At 45.7% G+C, this 21,225-nt stretch overlaps 1 protein-coding gene across 1 annotated transcript in view; it reads left to right on the top strand.

Annotated features, from left to right (window-relative positions):
• The first annotated feature begins 6,595 nt into the window (after positions 1-6,595).
• The window catches only part of ELL2 (elongation factor for RNA polymerase II 2), a 36,657-nt gene continuing 22,027 nt past the window's right edge, over positions 6,596-21,225 (top strand). The window contains exons 1-2 of the mRNA XM_055790995.1: positions 6,596-6,724; positions 14,370-14,417. Of these exons, the coding sequence (XP_055646970.1) occupies positions 6,596-6,724; positions 14,370-14,417 (177 nt within the window). The remainder of the gene's footprint in view (positions 6,725-14,369; positions 14,418-21,225) is intronic.

Raw genomic sequence — 21,225 nt, 5'->3', positions numbered from 1 at the left:
AACATTACCAACGCCGGACTAATTAAACTAATTTTTCACAGCAGAGAGCAAGCACTTGATAGTGATTCTGCTTTAGACATACATGACTTTGGTTTACCTTTCATCCCACAAACCCTTACATGCATATTGAACTATCAGCAGAAATGGTCTTTTGGAGTCATGGACTAAAACACACAAACATATATAAAACAGAGCAGCAACAACAACAAAAAATCTTACAGACCTTTCTGTGTACTACTCTGTCACTCTATTCACCTCCTTCAAACATTAATCATAAAGTCAACAAAGTTGCAAAGTCAATTTTTTTAATATTGATATTAAGTCAAATCATAGTTTCTTCCTATCTTGGCTGTATACAGAATAATTATGCTAGCGTCATCCCTTCTATCTCATAATAAGCAGTAATTTGGTTTAAAATCACTAGAAAATTTCAGAGAAGCATACACATTCATCCTTTTGCATCTGAAGCTATGCCTTAACAGAAGTACAGCATTTGCTTCAGAAATGTCAGACTGTCATGACATGATTACATTTCTGTATAATTGATTACAGAAGTGGATAATGTCCTTCAGCCAAATAAATTACTAACTCGTTCTCCTACATCTTCATCCAAATCTCAGTTACCTTAGCAACTTCCTGTTATCCAGGGGAATTTAAAACACATCACAGCCATGCAACTTCTGATAAAACAAAGGCAGCATGCTGTGCTGTATGCGGTGGGTGCTTCCATGCCTGCATGGCATGTTGCCAATACATGGACAGTGTCTATCCAACTAGTTCTTTGCCTATAATATGTTTTTTTCTTTAAGCAGGATAAAGAAAGGATTGTGTTTACAGGCAGGGAAGACTGCAGGAGTCAAGAATAACTACAGCATACATTGTGCAGGTATATCTCTGTTTCACAATTCTGCTGAATTTCAGGGGGAAAAGTAACAGTGATGATTAGTAGATTTAAGTTATCACAAAACATTTTTACATGCTTCTATATTTTCAACAGCATTTTGAAAACAGAAATCTTGCCTATGCTTTGATACATATGCCACAGAAATAAATACCATATATATATTTACATGCATATATAAAATAAAGACCATACATGTGTGTGTATGTATATGTGTGTGTGTGTGTATATATATATTTAATACTTTTTTTTTTTTTTTTTTTTTTTTTACTGTGAGGGCGGCAAGGCGCTGGCCCAGGCTGCCCAGAGCAGCTGTGGGTGCCCCATCCCTGGCAGGGCTCAAGGCCAGGCTGGACGGGGCTGGGAGTGACCTGAGGTAGTGGAAAGTGTCCCTGCCCATAGCAAGGGGGTGGGACTGGGTGGTCTTTAAGGTTGTTTTCAACCCAAACCATTCTATGATTATACATACATACATACACATATACATACATACATATATATGCGCACACAAACACACAGGCAAAAGCATAGCTTTAGGACCAACAGAAAACAGCCATTAGCTTAAGACTGCATAGAGGTTACACAAAATAATTCTACTTTCTAAACACTTCCTGATCTTTCCTGTGCCTCATATAGACCAATAATATACCTAAATAATTTGTTTGGGCAATTTGAAAATGGTACACCTCTCAGTCTCACACAGGCAGTGAGTAATAGTAAAAAATAAAAATTTGCCAACTCAACCTTGGCACTAGGCAGATGCAGAAGGCTGCTGTACAAAGGACTAGGATTGCACAGGAATTATGCACTGGACCCTATATGATACCTGTTGTGGGGTTCATGAGAAGGGATGAGGTTTCACTTTTTGACACAGTGATCCTGTGTAGAACAGGGGTAAGGGATACAGCTATAAAAACATGCATGTTTTTATACACACATACATATATAACATGTAATTTGACATAGCCTGTATGACAGACAGTATTTCACTAATTGACACTAATGTTTTATGAATGTAGGGAAAGAACCACTTAAGTGGTTAAGCAGATTAATAACTCAACACTGCACTGAATCTGAAAGCAACCTTTTGACGTTCTTGTAACTAATTTACTGTTGAAGACTACTGAAAACTAAATACAACCATTTCTCAGGTACACTTAAAGATTTTGTTCCCACTATCTCTGGAAGTATATTTTTAGCCTTCATAATGAGGAAATGGTGATTTTTCTTGGCAGACCACAAAATGGGCCTAAAACATTCACCTCTCTTCCAGCAGCATCAAGTGCCACTGTAGCCTCCATTGCCCCATAAACTACAAAGAACTCACTACGCATTAAAGAAAGAACAAATAACGTGAACGGCTGCTTCGCAGCAGTAATTGGATGTTTTTCCCCAAATGCTGGCTACTTTATGTGTTTTTAAGTACAATTGTTAGAGGAAGTGCTAGATGTTAAGACCTTGAGGAGTCCTGTTTATCCAAGTGAGCCACGTGTTTCAGTAGGTTCAATTTTACAGCAGGAGTGTGCAGGACTGAAGCCATCTAAACTCTGGTTATAGTAACATCAGTTACCAAGCATAAACAAAGAAAACCCCCAAAACCCACAAGCTGGGTCATGGCAACCACCTGGGAGACCCAGTCTTACTGAACAGGAGCATGGGGATGTCCTACCAGTGACATTAGCGAGAGGAAGTTCATGTCAAAAACTTGTAGTTGTGAAAGTCCTTTGCAGTTAGTTGCCTTCCTCAGGCTCCAAGCAGCCTGCCCTGCCTAGTGCTCCACAGTGGCACTTCAGGTGTGCTGAGCCACCGTCTGCTCATCCGCACAGGGGTCCGGAGGAACCCTTGTCAGAAATGGAAGGGTTTCCAAAGCATCGCTATCTCCTTCCTCCCTTCCTGAACAGAGAGCAAAGCACTGCTGATTTTCAGCAACAGCATCACAGGAGCAACAGCCCAATTCCTACTACTGGTCAGCTAAACCATGTGTCACAGTAGCGTGCAAGCTAACGCACCATATACCTTAAAAACATTGGTAATGAGTGTTCTCCAATTTTGTGCATGTGTGCATGCATGTAACTGCACTACAGCACTAAGAAACCGCAAAGCATTTGTGCTCATTTCAGTATGGAATGAAATGTAGGCAAAGCAGTAGAAGGAAAGAAAATGGTCTGCTTTTATCTGTCACTTCCCTTTGGTTGTTGTGTTTTCTATAAGCATAATGGTGCACCTCTGAATCACATCAGTTTTTTTCCATATGCAACCCTGACTCCTTTCGGCACATAGGCTGCTCTGTCACACCTCACTAGGCAAGGGATGAATAACACTGTTGCCCAGCTACCAAGCTTCTTATTTTACAGCTCCTTTCTCCAAGCAGCTCTTCTACGGCAAAGCAGACTATGGAAGAGGAAACAGCATACAAAACTACCAGTATAGTCAGCTCCTCTCCTTCACACACTCTCCAGTTCAAACAGTAACAAAAATACCTCCCAAACTTCACATACATGTACTAGCCTCTGCCTATAGAAAGCCGCTGTCAGGAAGAAGCAATAGTTTCAGCATTTTAAGATGAAATTATATTTCTCACCTTGACAATTGCAGAATCTGTATGAAAAAAAATCTAATCATCAGAAGATCTAGAAACTGCACAAATGTTAAAGCTCATCCATGCATGGAATTTGCATTTAAAACAAGGAAGAGAAAGAAAAAAAGCCTTCTTCCATATCTACCTGCGCTGGTGGAAGAAATTATATCACTTGTTACTTGCCACCAAAGCAGGTTGTGTCAACATTTCTTAATTCACTTCTGCAAGATAAGCTTAAAACGATTTACTGTGAAAGAAGCCTCTCTCATTAGCCCAAAGGTGTCCACTTACAAAGCTGCACTGGTTTAAGTAGCTCAGCATGCAATCACACCTTTAATTAAAAAGGTTCAACTCCATACATTGGCAAGACCACAGGTTCTTCCCTACACAGGCAAGCCCTAAAAAGCAAAAAATACTGCAGTGTGGGGAATGCAAGGCTTCTGACTCCTGTGGAATGCACACAGGGTTTTCTTCTGGGGGCTGTTTTCAGGAGCAGGGCCTGTGAACTCATTTTGTGAAACCAAGGAGTGAGCTGCGGGACCATTATCAACCTGGTAAGCTGTCCATTATTTTTTTGCGAGTCTCGTATTGTATCCTTGTTCACTTCGATCCTGATAACAGGAGCTGGACTAGATCCTAAATTAACTGAATAACCAGAAATGTTTCATTTCCTACCAAAGATTATTTACATTCTCCATATTGTAACACATGAAAACTAACAGCAGAAAGAAAATCTGCAAGCAGGCAAAATGAGCATAAATTAAGCTTTGTTTCTGCAGTTGCTGAAAGGTGTTTATTTTTTCCACTGTAAAGCTTTGGCTTGCTTTACTAAAGCTCCTGGCTGTGTGTCTTACAGCTGAGGTTCTCTCTGCTTTTCCTGGGGCTGTTGGCAGGGGGAAGAAGATCTGCTGCCTTCTTCCTGCAGTGATGTTTGGGAGCTTAATATAGGGGAAATGGATGGGAAAGTCTCAAAGTCAGGAGCTGAAGCAGACAGTTCTATTCTCAGTTTTTAATTCACCTGGTATCTAGAAATACAGAGAAAATTATTATACACCTCACACACACCCCCCAAACAAAAAAAACCCCAACCAACCAAACAGAAGGAAAGCAAAAAGCAGAAAACTCTCTAAAGGGCTGAGCAATGGCAGAACATATTACAGGAACTGCAAGCTCAGAGGAGGATGAGAATGAAGGTACTGCCTCACTAATACCATGAGCTCTCTTCAAGGTGCTCACACAAACATTTTGCCTTCTACTTTGTTTTTGTACAGACTCTGTGTTACGACTTTGCTGTACATATTATGACCTGGTGAGAACTTCAGGACATTTTGAAGAAATCACTGATGTCTACTCTCCATACCCTATTGGTCCCTGAGATGTTATTATTTATATAATAAAGTAGTTATAAAGTTATAAAAAAGTTAAGAAAGATTCACATTCCAGAGAACCAGTCTTGCAAAGAAACTTATACAGGCAACCTTGATTGCAACAGAACACTGCATAGACACACCTATTACAGTTATAGGACTTAATTAAGCCTTCCCTAAACACGAAATGATACAATATAGATAGAATTATGCATTATATGGTCAAGAGATTACCATTTAGTTCTCTTATTATTACGCATTTTGTTTACTTAGTTTGGCCAGGAAATAACAACCATAAAAAGGTGAAGCCAAACAGGTAAGAAATGACCTGAAGAAAGGGGTCTCTATGAGGGTATGTGTGTGTGTATCTATTTGTATATGCATGTATATATGTGTGTATATATACATATACATGCATATAGGGGTGTGTGTGTATATATATATGTGTATATACATATATCAGAAAGTTGTTTTGGTCCAGGGCAGTACAGAACAAAGAGCAACTACTAGTGGAAGAAAAGAACAATATTGGTGGAGAAGAAAACCAAAACAGCAAATTACAATCTCAGCATGGCAGTCAGAAGACCAGATCAGGGCAGATACGGACATGCTCTTGAAGGTAAAGACAAGATTTTAATTTGTGACATTAAGAATGTGCTTTGGAAGATAACAGTCAATGCATTTTAACTAGTTTGCTTTTAAACCTTCACTCTGTAAAGAATGGACAAGGTTTTGGGTCACGGGGGTTTTTTGTGTGCCGGCTGACTGAGATGAATTGTGGAACCAGGAGTAAGATTGGGTATGGGGAAAATGAAAGCACAACGATTTTAAGCTGCCTATAAAGTATTTCGCACGCATGTAAGTAACTTAAATGGCAACCTGCAGTCAGCAGAACTATCAGCCTGTAATTTTGGCCAGCGCAAAACTGATCACCCTTGCACGTCAGCGCGGAGCACACGGGAGCCCCTGGATGCTGTCGGCTCGCCTCTTTTTAGGGAGCCGTGGGGTGCCGGAAGGCCCGGGGGCTCCTCGGACAGTTCCCGCACAGCCGCGGCCCCGCAGCACCCTTGCGGGCTGAGCGCCCGGCGCCGGGCCAGCCGTGCCAGGGGCAGCGCGCCGCGGCCGCGCCCGGCGTTGCAGCTGCTCCGCCACCGGTGAGGCAGCGAAGGCGGGCAGCTGTCTGCGGCAGCACCCGGTGAGCCCTGGTTCGCGCTGCACCGCTGCTTCCGCAGCTCCAACGGCCAGCGCCCTCCTTTTTTGTTTTTTAAAAAAACACTACTTAGCGGTGGCGGTGCGGCAGGTGAACCGGCCAACCGGCCTGCGGGACCAGCACCGCCCGGGGCACGGTGACGCGTCCGGAGCGCGCAGGGCACCGTGCCTCCCGGTGTCCGCACCTGCGCCGCCTCACTTTCCCCGCCCGAGGCCGGCTCCTCCCGGCACAGGGCGCGGCGGCGCTCCCCGTGCTCCCCCTCAGGCCCGGCGGGAGGCGCAGCCTCGGCGGGACGCGGCCAGCCGGGCCCTCACCCCGCTCTCTGCGCTAAGACGACGGCCCGGCGCGGCCCGGCCCAACGGCCGTTTACCGAGACTGGCGCGCAGCGCGCGCCGGCCCCGCGGCCCCGCCCCGCCCCGCCCCTCAGCGGGGGGCTCCGCCCGGCCCGGCCAATGGGCGCGGCGCGGCTGCGCGGGCATGGCTGTAGCGCGCGAGTGGCCGGAGCGGCCGGCGGCGGCGGCAGTTGAGGGGCGTGTAAGATGGCGGGACTGAGGGACGGGGCGAGGCACGGCGTGTCCTGCGGGACGGGGAGACCGAATGTCAAGGTGCCGCACGTCAAGCTGACCGAGACGGCCCAGCGAGCGCTGGAGAGCTGCCCGGGTGGCAAGGTGAGCGCGGCGGCTGCCGAGCCCCGCGGGTTCGCGTCGTTACGCCGCCCGTGCTCGGTGCGCATCCCGGCGCTCCTGCCTCCCGCCGGCGGTGGCGGCGGGCAGGTGCCGTGGGGACCGATCCCCGCGCGTCGTGCTCCGTGGGCGCCCCGGGACGCAGCCGCCGCCGGCGGGGAACGGGTGCGGAGCGCCCGGTGGAAGTTGGAGGTCGTCGCACCTTCTCCGCGCTGCGTGACACTTGGTAAACTTTCCGCAGCCCTTTGGCGTGCCGCCCGGCGAGCATCAGCTGCTTTGTCGTTATACCTGACGGACCCGAGCCCGCGTCCCCGCGCCGCGGGGCTGTCCCGGCGGGTGCAGCATCCCCACGGCGGGGACGGGTGCCCGTTGGGCTGCCCCGCCGTGGAGCCGCGTGCGCCAGGTGCCGTCCTTTGGAAGTGACTCGGGCGATTTGGCGTTTGCTCGTGGTGCCGGCGTCCGCGCAGAGAGCCTGGAAGTCACTAGGACAGGCGAGCTCCGTGCTCCCGGGAGGGGATGCTCTCCCGCCGGCAGCGGGGTGCAGGTGCGACCGGCGCGCCCGGGACCGGAGCGCATCCCTCGCGCTCCGCCGGTGGCAGCGGAGAGCAGGTGCCACACGCGAGGCTGCGGTTTGACGTCCCAACACTTCTGCGCCTTTCAGCACTTGACGAGTTGGAAATTGTGCTGCCTGTAGTAAAAGTATTTTCTTTACTTGCAGGTATATGTGTCTCGGAAGAGGTTTAATTATTTCTGATTTATGAAACAACTTAATTATTGCCCTGCGTTTTTCTCTTTCCAAACCAGGATAAATTTCCAAGTTAATGTAATTTTGCATGAAAAATGAGCAATACATGCCTAATCATCAGGATATTGCAAACTAAATAAAGAGCTATTGGTGGTCATTATGATAAAAGAAAACAACTAAAATTCTTTTCCCTATTTGACTATTTCTTCATCTCCCTGACGGTCAATGACGCTGTGATTCTTCCTGCAGGTCTGCTTTCCGTAATCTCGCCCTGCTGGAGTTTGAATGTGCCATTTGAGCAGCGACAAGTGGAAGAATAATGGGACATAAAAACTTCGAGCTTTCTTACTCTAGCTTCTGGAATTTCTGGGTTTAGAAAGGGTCGTCTTTTAAACTCTTCAACCAAATCACACATTGCTAACTTTTGCACTGACAGAAAAACCTCCCGCAGAACTATTCAGGATGTGATCCTCAGTCACCTCATTGCAGATGCTTTTTTGGTTTGTTTTATTAATAGTTGACGAGAACGTTGGCATCAGGGGGAGGAAGGAGAAGAAATTGTCTCTTTCTGTTGTCTCCATTTTAGGTAGGTCTGGGTGCGATCTGCTAGCTCACCGTGTTTGTGCGGTGCCAGATGCCGGAGGAGGACAGGATTGATGGTCCGTATCTGGTGATACCTTCCCTCTCACTACCTTAATGTTCAGCTACCTTGCAGACCCATTTCAGTTCTGATGGTGCAACTGAAAAATTTGCAATGAAGACTTAAAATCAGCAATTAGTGATAATGGTGGACGCAGTGAAGGGAATGCAAGGAAGGTAACATACAGCTCCACTGCTGCCTCTGTTCTGTGCTGGGTGATCTTATCTGTGTAACACAAGTAATATCGCAAAAAGTGTGTGTCAGGATAACCCTCTGATGACCTGCTTACCCCATAACCTGTAGAACCTAGGGAGCATGTAATCAGGGTCTGTATACTTAATCACTTAAGGCTCAAATTTAAACAGTCTGCATAAAAAACTAAGTGCTTGCTTCTTGTTGTTAACTCTGCTAAGAATTTTCTTGGCTTGTGTGTCAGTTAAAACTTGAGAGGCAATTAAATTCTTACATTGAAAACATCTAACTTCACCTCCACCTTCAGAAACACAGGATAGAAATTTTATCTCTTTGGCAGACCTGATCTCTGCAGCTTAGTGTAGGTGAGAACAAACCCTGATCTCCTGCTCATTTTATGTGCTCCATCATCTTGGTCTGGGGTTGACCACATTCAGGTGACAGGACATTCTTGACTAGATTTCCTTCAACCATAGTGACCAGCATGCTTCAAGATCCCAGAGCATCGTCTGTGGCACTATTAATTTTGATTAAGGTATACAAGTATGGGCTTTGGCACCTGTGGTGGGGTGATTGATGATGGGCAGCTGGGAAGTTCATGATGTGAGACTTGGCTGGAGAAGATGGGAAGATAAGCCCTAGGGAAACAGAAGAGCAGACTGGAGTTAACTGGGAGTGATGGAGAAGACTGGGAGAGAGAATGAGTGAGCAGTCAACTGCATTACCTTCCTGCGGAATTCCAACCTCCTCTAGGGCACAGGACTGCCCTGGACAAGTCAGAGGTCTGGTATGAAGTGACTAAGATGTGTATCCTGTTTCAGATGTCAGGGGGTCATGGCTAACAAGACACCAGACTGCAGGAAAAACTTAGGGCAGCTAAATTCTGTCATAGCAAATATGATGGCCTGATCATAGTGCTTCACCTGCACCCTGCACAGGTGATCAGCAGAGACACAACTGAGCTGTGAAAGTCCAGAGTGGGATTTTGAGATGGCTTGGACAGGTTTGAGGTTTCCTGACTCCTGAAAGGGGAAAGTCCTATTCCACTTCTTTCCACTGGAGCAAAATACCCATTTAACTATTTTTTGGGGAACATCATCTTCTAGGTTAGCAAGCTGAATGAGGGTCCGGAAGAGACACACAAGTGCTGGAGGAAATGGGTAGAGAAAGGAGCTTGACCTTGCTTTTTCAGACACGTGAGCTGTTTAGCAGCTGATGGCCATGTGACAAGAGTACAACTTTGTTATCCAATACAGCTAAGTAAATCTATTTGTCAGCTTCCCTACGAGAGGCAATCCTGCCTTCGGAGCCAGCATCTCCAAGCAATTTCCCTCTCCCAAGGCTGCACCTGTTGAGCCCCAGGGCTGCAACATCAGAGCTGTGGCTCCAGGAGATGGGGTGAACTGATGAGGTGCACCAGGGAGTCCCGTTCCCGTCTGCCTCTGCACGCTGCTTCTGGTCACCTGGTGCTGCTGCTGGTGCTGGCAGTCTGATTTTGGCACCAGGCGATCGAGTGCTCCCTTTGGCAGCATCCTTCATGCAAACTGCTGCTGCTGCGCACTGGTTGTGGGTAAAGTGGAGGGAACCAGGAGCTACAGGTGAGAATATCAAGTGCCAGTGAGTCTCAGTGAAGATCAGAACTTTTGACTTTTCACAGTTGACCCCCAAAACTGGCAGGTACCACAGATCATAATCCTGTCTCTCTTTTACTGCTTGTTAGATGGTCGTAATGCCTGCTTATGGTGAATAGAGGATAAATGCACTGGTATTTGTGAAGCACTCTCTGTGTAATGATGAGCGCTGGTTGCACAGCCATGTGCTAAGTTTTTTACAGTGTTTTGGGTTTTCCTGCTCACTTAATACTGTCTAGATTGTATGAAGACATGGTGTATTAAAAAAAACCCCAAAAACCTACACAACAAAAAACCACACCAACAAAACAAAACTTCAAAACTAATTGGGAGGATTAGGAGCCACCTAAGGAGATGAATCAAAACTAATCAAGAGCCACCAAAGCAGGCTAAATTCCCATTACATATCCATATCCATGTATCAGAATGACTGTGCCACCCCACAGCATGGTTGTTTCAATATACTATGCATTTGGAGGTCAGAGCTGGTGATCTGAACTTCATTAAGTGCAGCCTTGCTGGCTGCTTTGGCTCCTTGGTCCTTGCAGCTGTTGGCAGGCCTGATGTGACCGATGTGCTCGCTGCAGTGTTTACGTAAGGAGGGATCCTCTGTGGCAGTGATAACACTGTCTGTAGTAATTCAGTGGACTTTTTCAGTGCAGGTAGTCTTTCTTCCCTATTTTTTCTTCTGCTTGTGAGGAGTTCCTCAGCTTAAGTTGCGCTCGTTGACACAACAGTGCTCCAAACTGACAGATAACTTTTTTGGGCTCAGAGGGTGGCTGTAAACGCCGAGGCTGAAAAGAGGAGGAGGGGAGCAGGAAAATCCTTAGGATGGCATTGCCAGGGAGCACCAGTACCTTGTTCTCGCCTCCTCCTATGTAATACATAGCTCTTTAAAAATTATTGAAGCATATGAAAAGTTTTATTATACATCACAGTGTCTAATGTGCTGATATGAAGGCATCTTCTGCTCACTCGGAGTCAGCATGCCTGAAAAGCAGTATTTATATGCAAGAGTGATGCCTTACAAATATTGAAGTTATTTGCCGTGTGCGGTGTGTGCGTGCAGATCTTGAGTCTTGTGAGCAGATGCAGTCCCTGCCCAAAGACTATTAAGCAAAATAGTGGATTTGGATAAGAAAGCTGGCTAGGTCTTGAGTTCTTGCCCTCCACAATTTGAGATTCAAGACCTGACTGTCGCAGCTCCTCTTGTAATGTGTTTTTTTTTTTAACCAGTCTTGTGTAGGAGAACATTTGTTATCTTAAATAAAATCTTCAGAGGCAAATAAAGAGTAGTTACTTAAGTGAAGTGTGCCTGGAGCTGTAACTTGGTTTTCAGCTGAGTTGATACCTGATTATTGCTACTCCTTAGCCCTCCAATGTGGATGTTGCTCCAGCTGTTAAGGGGGCTAACAGTTTTTTCCATGATCACTTCCTTGGGCTAACTGGGTGGGACTCTGGAGTTTATGCCCCAGGTGTGGGATCACAGGGTTTTCAAGTTCGCAGTGTTTCAGAAGTGTTGGGCTCACCTGGCCAAACTGGTGAGAGTGGATTGGGAAAAGTTGTCAGCTGACATGTTAGGTGAGAGGAATGATGTGCAGAAAGGGGTCTGGCTTAGCAGTGGTGGAAGTGAGCCCACCTCTGATTTCCCCGGTTGAGTCAGTTCTGGAGCCAGTTTCACCTAAAGTTTCAGGTGTGGCTTGGAGAAGGTACTGAGATGTCACAGCTTGGAGGTGATACTTGGATTTTTCAGGTGATCAGAAAGTGATACTGAGGAGCTCCAGAAAGACCTTGCCAATCTGGATCAGTGGCAAAAAAGGTGGCATATGGTTTTCACCTTAGGTAAAGTAACATGCAGGGGGAAAATAAGCTCTGTATAACATGAAACTTGGAATGGGCAATTGCAATTACAGGCTGAGAGATCCTGGAGTTGCTGTTTCCAGTCCTTGGAACTTGTTTGTTCGGTGTGCATCACTAGCCAGAAAAGCTAGCAGAGAGCCAGGCACCATCTGGGGGGGTGCTGAGTGATGGAGAGGGTCGCTTTGGTGCTGTGTAAAGCTCTTGGGCCCCCACGTTTTGAGTCCCCTGTACAGTCCTGGTTTGTGAGGGATGCAAGGGAAGAGAGCTGTTTTCTGCTTACCTGCCAGCGGGTAGGTGAGACCTTTCTGCCTGATGCCCTGCTAAATTCAGATTATTTTTTTAAAAGGCATTTTCTCACACTGAAGCAGGGGAGGCAGCTGGTTACACCAGCACAGTTTCTCCAGGTCAAAAACCAGCTTGTGTCAAATTCTGTGAGCTGCTGTAAGAAGGTGATGGCTGCTGTGTGGTCCTATGCAACCGCTGCATCACCTGTCTGCCTCAGTGTTTTGTGAAGTGCCTTCATATGTTCATTTCTGTGTGGAACATTAAACTTTGTTCTGGAAAACCTCAGACAATGTTTAGGACTTATAACTGTGTGCCAGACTTTGCACGTGTAACCCATGGCATTTGTAAAGGGAGTTTACTTGTATGTGCTAGTTAAGCAGACAGGTCAAATTCTGCTCACTTCTAAAACTTCCTGGCTTTAAGTCAGGAGGTATTGCGGAGCAGACAAATTTGCAGCAAGCCGCTTCAGGGCTTAAGGTTGTCTGTGTTATCAGCTGCTGCATAGCTTGAGATAGCGTGTAAGCCTCCAATCACTGCAAGTCATGCATAGGGATTTTTGAAGACCCCACTGCCAACTCGTGTGGGGACTGCAGCTCTCCAGTGGTATTATTTCTGCCTGAGCCCCGCTCTGGGGTTTTGCAGCATTGGGTGATGCTCGCAGGTGACATGGAGCACCGGTGAGGCTCCACTTCGTTGTGCGCTCCTGCTGCCCCCTCTCTGCAGGCTCCAGCGCTTGCTGGCACCCGTGTGAGCGCCATCAACTTGTCGCGCAGCCCAGCGGGGGCAGTTTTCTGCTGGACGAGTGAGAGGTATTACTGCAAAAGGGCGAGGCAAGTGCAAGTCAAGGAGGAGGAACCTGTGGCTGGAGGGAGGGGACAACAGGGGCTGGATCTAGCTCACCTTTCCAGTGATGCCGAGTCCTGAATAGCACCTAAATGTTAATCCATAAGCACTTCTTTTGCTGGAATAAAGTCTGTATTCATTAGGATTTAATCTTTTGGTGCAGCTTGTTTAGTGTAAGTGTTTGCAGAGGGTTGGCAAACTCCCTGTAACACTCTGTGGACAAAGCCGCGCAAATTGAGCTAGTCAGCATAGCTGCCCTACGTTTTTGTGTCCAGCAGCATAATTTCAGGATTCAGTAAAGCTGAGCAAAGTCAGCATTGCTGCTAAAATGGGATATTCTTATCAGTGAGCTCCTGCTGGCACTGGTGGTGTTGCTGTTTGGGCTGTGCCAAGGAGCAGATGTGACCAGGAGCCAGCTTGTGAGAGAGAAAAGTAGTTTCCAACTGGCAAGCTCCTTGATTTTTACTTTTTATGTCTTCATGGGCTGTGGTGTCAGCATAGCAGCAGTGCAGGTCACTTCCAGCCTTGCAGGTCAGGAACAGACTGCACTTGGTGCTGTGCAATTATAGAGACAGGGTGCAGGTGGCTTTCATTATTTTCAGCCATGCTTCCCGTGGCAGGTAAGTAGCTGAAGAGGTGAGGATTGTTTGGGTGAGATCTGAAGTTTTTTAGGGCCAGTTTGATTGTACTGAATCTCTTTTTCACCAGTAAGACACTTAGTAGCTGAGGTTAATTAGCTTAAGAGTGTAGAAGAAGAAGAAGAGGGGTGTTATCCCCTGCCTTCCTGAGGTCAGCAGGGCTGTCAGCGCTGCGGGGAGCACACACTGGTGCCGTGGTGGGAAGCCTGGTTTCCACTGGCAGGACTGGTGCGTGCATGGGGGGCCAGGCAGAGAGCAGTCATCTGAGAGAGTGGGAAGCGATGGAGGCCTGAGCATTGTCCTAATGAGGAAAGCCGTTGTTACCAAGACCTTTCAAGTAGGCTGGTTGCCTGTGTTAATCACTTAATTCGTTCCTGAGTTGTGTCTCCAGAAACAAAGCCAACCCCAATCCGTAACTGAGACAAGGGGGCAGGTGGGGGAAGCACACTGCTTGGGACTCCCATGTTTCAGTGATACTTTGGGCAGAGAAGGGGTTGTTTTTCCTTTCAGTGCCAGCAGATACTGTGCACTCTGTGGCATTTTCTCAGACTCCCATGGTCCCCCAGTGTCCTTGCTGGCCAGGATAAAACACAGGCTCTTGGGCTTCTCACCTAGAAGAGAAGAAATCGCAGGTGCTGCGAGGAGCCCTGACCTGATGGGTCTGCACCATGGTACAACTGGGAGGAGCCCTCCGACTTGCTGTGGGCACATCACCTTCTCTTTCTGCAGCCAAAAAACTTCTGCACAAGTGTGGAGGTTTGTCATTTTACTTATACTTATTTTCTTTCTTTTGTAGGACCGTACTTCTTCTCAACCTTCAGTTTGTTTCCAAGGATCTCAAGGAGTGAGTATTTTGTAGTCTTATATAGGAAAATAAATGCAGTGTAGATTAACCACTTCTTTAAAAAAAAAATCCTATTAAAAAAAATCCTACAGATGTTCTTAAGATCTGCTTAATGCTGGATATGTTTTGGTCTATATTTACTTAAGAGCTGTAGCTGAAAGTTGAAGAGAGTCATGCTTTAGGTATGCTTTGTTATCTTTTGTCATCATTTAGCTTAAACGTGAAAGCTGTGGGAATAACTTGTAAGTCATCAACTGAGCGGTGCAGATTTAATATTTTAAAATGGACTTCAGGTGGTTGGTTTCGAGGTATGAGGTAGGACTGCAGTTCTGGTGGGGCAGGGTTTTGTATACCACAGACTACTGATGGTTCTTGACCCTTTTCTGAAACTCTAATAAAACAGAATATTTCAAGCCTATTGAAGGAAAATACAAGGAAATGTGGCTTCCTAAAGGCCACAGGTCCTGTTAAGCAATCAGGAGTGCAAACCGCAGAACTAAAGCTGAAGGTAAAATTTGATACAGGCTGTGGGGTCTCTATAAATCAAATGATTTTGGGTTTAATATTTGGATTTTAAAAGATGGCTAAAGACTCATTTTTAAACGCTAAGGTATGGATTGTGCCTTTTGTGCTTAATTCAGATCCATTAACTGATCCAGTTTTCCATGCAGCTGCATGGTGATTGTGTAGAGATGGCCAGGAACGGATGAGAGAAGGATAGGTAAATCTGTGAGGAGGTACTCCTGCCCACAGGTGTGAAACTACAGCCCTGGTCCAGCATCCAGTTTGGCTGAAGGGTGCTCAGATGCTGGGAGAGTCATATCTATAACAAAGCTACATGTGTAGACAAAAGTCTCTTTAACACTGCACTTGTTAGAAAAACCTTTCTCCTTATAGCTTATTCATAGTTTAAACTATACTGGCAAATATTTCAACTATAGGGGCAAAAGGATTTCCTTGCTAGAATGAATAACCATCTTAGCTAAGAGAGTCAGCCAAAATAGCTGTACGAGAAAAGAGTGGCTGGGAGCACAGATAAGTTTGAATCCCTGCTGCCATCAAGAGGGAAGTCATACTTGCCAATTTGGCTGGGAAGTGGTCCAGTAAAATGGCCTGTGCAGCCCTTCTGGCCAGCTTCCTGACCCACCAGCCATGGGAGCAGGTGTGCGAGCACTGCAAGGGATGGATCCGGAGCCCACTCCAAAATAAGCTCTGGGAGTATAAGTAATTAACCTAGCTGTTAATGTGAAGTTCTGCAAGTAGTATGCTGTGAAAGAATAATTACCAGCATACTTTATCTACTCTGAACCCTCTCTCTGCAAAAATTCATGTGCTGCTTTCCCCCGTGTCTCTAGTAGCAGCTTTAAAGCAGTGGTGTATGAGGCTTGAGGTGTTACTAGGCTGGGAGAGACCTTCTTTTTCTGATTTAAAAAGTCGGGATTTTATCAAAAGGTGTCACAATCTGGGGGGCACAAGACTGCTGAAGAGCCAAATGTTAACTCACAATGGTGTCGCCCTTGTTTTTGTTAAACAGTTAATTCAGGTCTGTGCTTTTTCACGATGAAACTCAACAGTAAAATCTGTTCCCATGCTCTATAAGATGGAAACATCTGCAGGGACTTTGCTGCTTGCTGCAGAAGCAATAACCTCTTACGGTACTTTTCCAGTCTGTCCATAATTAAGGAAATGCAAACCAAGGAATTTATTGCAGGAGGTTCCTATATCCCAAGTCTCTGCAATAGGGAGAGGAATTTAAGGTCATTAACATAGATGTTAAATTAAAACAGGGCACGTACTACTGTACATAGAGCAGGAGGGAAATGGTTAACTTGTTATTTCTGTATATTGTGCACCATGTTCTGAGTATTCCCATAGTACACAAACTGCATGGTGGAGGACTGACCTGGCCCTTTGAAAGGCCTTCCTTCCTCTTCTGGACTGGTTTCCATTTGGTGCTTTCCAGAGTGAAGAGCTTTCAAGGTGTGTTTGTCAGTGCCAAGGCTTTGCAGGTTACCTCTGACTGCAAGACATTTCCTTAAATGCTGCTGAAAACAAATAGTGATTTTATTTGTCTCTTGAGAGTACTTCCTCTGCAATTCAGGCAGCTATCTAACTCCCAGGTGAGGATAAAACAGTAGTGGGGGGAAGGCTGCTTTTTTTTTTTTTTTTTTTTTTAAAAAAAAAAGATATTCCATCTCTACACATTCTAGTCGCAGTCATCTGTGGATGTTGGGAAGAGCTGGAGTGGAGAAATAGAGGTAGCTTTCCAGTTTTCTGGCTTGGAGTGGTCTAGAGTTTTGCGTTAGATGTGGGAATTGAGAAAAGAGCCTTACACTAGCAGAGGCAAGGGAGGAGCTTTTATTTCATGTGTGTGTTTAACAAGAAGACGAGATTGGTGTCAAATGGGCTCAACAGTCACTTTGCACAAAAAAAAAAAAAAAAGGCAAGCCAAATTTATTTCTGTTGTACAGTAATGCTGTTCTGAAGAGATCTGAAAAGTGTTGGAAGTATATAGATGGTCTCAGGAGGGCACAATAGCAAATCGAATGTGGTGGTAAGATGGTTTGCATTTGGTATGATAATAAATTATCTCTGCGTGCTGCATAGTTATCCTTTAGATGGTCTTCAGTACAAGAACCACTGAAACCGTGCTGGAACAGTTTGCACAAAACATGGCTAAGAACTCCGTGATTTGTGTATTTATAAAATATCAGTGATTGTTGAAAAAAACATTTGCACCAGAGCACAAGTCAGACCCTGAGAAGGAGAACTTTTCCTCCTGGAACATCTTACTCCCAAACTGTATGCACAGTAATGTCTGCAGATAGCCAGGATAGCTGGAGGATACCGAGGGACTGCAAGAAACGGACCGTTACGGTGATACAGATTAATTTTTAAGAAATACCTTGAAATTAAACATTTTGGAGTACATCTAGGCATCCTGCAGAACATAGCAGCTGTGTTGCTAGATACAATAGCCCTGAGGAACCTGAATATTAGCAATTGAATTGTCATGCAGTAGGCATATACGTACAGAAAAGAAAAAGAAAAAAAAAAGGCTACTTATACTCCAGTGTACTTCTGCAGTGATACTTCAAACAACTGCACTTTCCCTGCTATGGCTTGTGACCTGTATTTTTAACTTTGCCATGTCCTGCAGATTGCAAATACATTTCTGATATAGAGACAAGCTTTGTGAAGCATGTACCATACTCACAGCTGGTAACATCCTCGATCTGCTCCTGCGATGTACAGGTATCCAGGCTGCTGTGGGGCAGCCGCCGCAATCTCTCCTTCCAACAGTGAGTGTACAAAACCAGTCGCCCAGTTAGGGAAATTCAGCAGCCTGCTGAATCCTCCAGCTCCAGTTTAGGGACAGTTGTTGCAAACCTTTGGTCCCTGCCCTGGAGGAGGGTGCAGCAGCATGGGTGTCAGCGACAGCTGTTGCAGCCCCCGCTTTTCTGCAGCAGGGTGGTGACAGATTCCTGCTGGTTGGCAATGAAACCACCAGGGTGGCCAGCACGTGGGTTCACACTGGTAAACTGATGCATAAAGGCGAACTGCATGGATTTGGGGGAGCAAATGTTAATTTCTTGGGAAAAAAGGCCAGCAGAAAAATAGGAAGGAAAGAGGCAGAAGAACTGAAACTAAAAGAAAGTCCTTCCCCTGAAGGTTGTCCAGTTGTCTACAGGTCAGCATAATAGGTAAAACATATACAATTGCAGTGTTTTTTTATGTAGCAAAATATTTCTTTTTGCAAGGCAGCCGTGTGTAGTCACATTTTTTCTGTAAAAAGGCATCTTTATTTCCTTTTTGAAAGGCATATTGGCCGTTTATGTCCTGTAGTGTGAATTTAACAGAGGAGGAGGACGTTTAGTACTTGAAGGAAACAGCATTTTGCAAAAAGATTGTCACTTATTGAAATGAACACACAAGAAATCAGCACTGAGATTTTTCTCATGTTTAAGAGCAGTTTTTCAGAGTTTCAAATTGGTCAAATAAGTTTCTGGAGCACTTTTGTCTCCTTGAAGGTGCAGGCTGGACCCTTCTGCTGTAACGCAGAGGAGCAAGGTTTAGGGTCAGGAGCAAGCTTAACTGGGCAGAAGACACTGCAGCAAAGATCCAAATGATGCTATGGCAAAAATCGTTCCTTTGGGGATTTGTAAAAGTGGAAGTTAGATGAAACATGGCAGAGTGTCCGGGCTGAGCAGAAGAGTGCCTTTCGCCAGTAGCAGGGGTTTGCCTTTTGGCATTGCTCCAAAGAAACTGTGAACAAACTTCAGCTTAGAAATGGATTAATTGGAAATGTCTCTCAAAAAAGTAGTCGGAGCCTGACTTGGAGGGCCCTGCAAATTTTATTTTTAAAAAATCCTTTAGTCCTGTTCTAGAGGCTTGTGGCGTGAGCTGGGTGCTGGCATGGCTGCCCATATAGGGCTGGAAGCAGATTCCAGCTCAGGCTTGGGAGCAGCCAAATCTTATCCTTAAAGGAAAGGCTGTGGGGGAAAACCACTTGTGCGATGGCAAGATTGAAATGATTCTGAGAAGAGGCAAAGGAGAAAGAGGGTTTAACACAGCTGCTGAGCAGGCACCTAAGAAACCAGTGCTCATATTAGCCTGATGATGTGATGCTGTACAGTGGAAGAACAAGAGGAGTGGGTAGATGTGTTTAGAAAGAGAAGAGATTAAGTGACTCGGACTTGGAGAGCGAAATACGTCAAGCCTGAATTGAGGAGTATTCTTAACAGCACACAGTATCAGTGAGAATGATGGAAAAGAGGAGGATAGAAGTGGCAAAAACTACAAGCCAGAAAAATTGCAGTGAGTCCACACAAGAGCTTCAGGAGAGAATTATGAGAACTACTTCTGCGTTGGAGAGGCAGTGAGGATGATATGTCAGAGTGAGAGAGGGTAATGATAGATCCGGAAATCAGTCACCGAGAGGAAGGGATTAAAGTCAAGAGTCTGAGTTGTTCTAGTATGTATTCTCTATTACTAAGTGCTTTAGTAAGAAATGGCAAGCCAGTTTGAGGGTGTAGAATTTAAATTAAAATTAGGAAGAAATTCTCCCTGTGAGGGCGGCGAGGCGCTGGCCCAGGCTGCCCAGAGCAGCTGTGGGTGCCCCATCCCTGGCAGGGCTCAAGGCCAGGCTGGACGGGGCTGGGAGCAGCCTGGGCTGGGGGGACGGGGGTGGGACTGGGGGGAGTTTTTCATCCCCCCCCCCCCCCCCAGTGCAAACCATTCTGTGATTCTGTGATTTTGAAGTAGGCTGCAGAGGGTCAAGAGGACTTCATACTTGTCCTGAAGTGCTCCAGCTGGGGCAGTAGCAACACTGGGACCAGGTCAAAGCACAGAACCCTGCTCTGTGTATGTGTTGGTCCAGTGTGCTGGTGCATGCGTAAGGGTCTGCAGCTGTGGGCTTTGCTGGGGAACCTCCTCCAGTAAAGGAGTGAAAGGCAGGAGGCAGGAACAGGGTACCCCTTTGTGCCACAAAGCACACTTCTGTTGGTACCCTCACCTCCTGGCTCTCCCCAGGTTGCACACATGCTTGACTGGAGCTTGCCAGAGTTCATCTGAGTTTGTTTTAAGTCTTGAAGGTTTTTTTCTTCCTTTTTTTTCCCCTTCTTTTCAGTTAAAAGTAGAAGCTTGTTTTCATTTGAGAAGATTTGAAGTCTTCTCTGCATTCTTTTGTTTCCAGGCAGCTTGGATAAGAAAACTTTACAATTTTATCCTAAAGTCTCAAATTTCAAAAGCATAAAAATTAGAAGACTCAATCTCTACAGAACATCTGTTCTTCCACTTTTGTTTTCTATATCCTGTGCTAAGACTTGTTATTTTTAATTGAAGAGGACCCTGTACCAACTCAGTCCTTCCTTCCTGAGATTTCCTTTAGCATATACAAGCTGGCATCTTTACAAATTTCACTGTGTTTACCTATAGATAAACAGATTTGGTGTCCTTACTGTCCTGTGCACTGCTATACTTACCAACACTCTCTGCCCTCTGGTGCTCAATCTAACTGCAACAAAGCGGTTGTCGGTTTGTGTTTCAGGTAGTGATGCTCTAGGAAAGGAGGACCCTGCTGTGAATGCTGTCACTGTGCATTTGCTGCAGCAGTGATGTTCATGAAGATGGCCTAGAAGAAAACTTTTTTTAAAATTTCTTATGTAGTTTTCTGCAAGGATAGCTCTCTGCACCCCTGTGGGACTGACACAGTCAAATGCCCTGGCTGGCCTGGGGAAAGCAGTAGGAGCATGCTCATGGAGCCAGACTTCTTGGTGGCAGCTGCCTGTTAGGTTGGCTTCGCTGTGTTTTAAGAGCACGCCATATCACATGAAACCAACACTAGCATTGTTAAAGTCTCTGCTAATATTTGTGTCCTAAAGTCACCTCAGTACTGGAGATTTGGATGCTTGAAAGCAGGACATCTGTTATCCCATCATCCACTACATAATTCAGGCAAAAAATGTGCCAGTGAGGGAAGATTCTGAGGGTTGATTAAATTTTTCTTTGAATTGTATGCAAACATAGACAAAGTTATTTTCTTTATGGACCCTTAGAGCAGAGGCAGTAGGAGCAAATTTCCTGCAGCTGCTGTCAATTAAGGATGATCAGCCACTCCTGTCTTTTCAGAGTGGATCTAGAATATAGGTTTTCTGCATCTCCATTAGCCTAGGGGGAAGCTTTTGACATTAATGGCAAGAATTCCTGCATGCTTCTGTTAAAATAACGCAAATTCTGTAGCCTAAACAAGCAATTACTCAATTTCCAGAACTGGAAAATAACTCTCCTGAAGTGGCTTCTGACACTA

The sequence above is a fragment of the Falco peregrinus genome, chromosome Z (assembly GCF_023634155.1).
Source record: "Falco peregrinus isolate bFalPer1 chromosome Z, bFalPer1.pri, whole genome shotgun sequence".
In the NCBI taxonomy this organism is placed as follows: domain Eukaryota; kingdom Metazoa; phylum Chordata; class Aves; order Falconiformes; family Falconidae; genus Falco; species Falco peregrinus.
The sequence above is the reverse complement of the archived record's forward strand: the minus strand, read 5'-3'. Positions and strand labels throughout refer to the sequence as shown.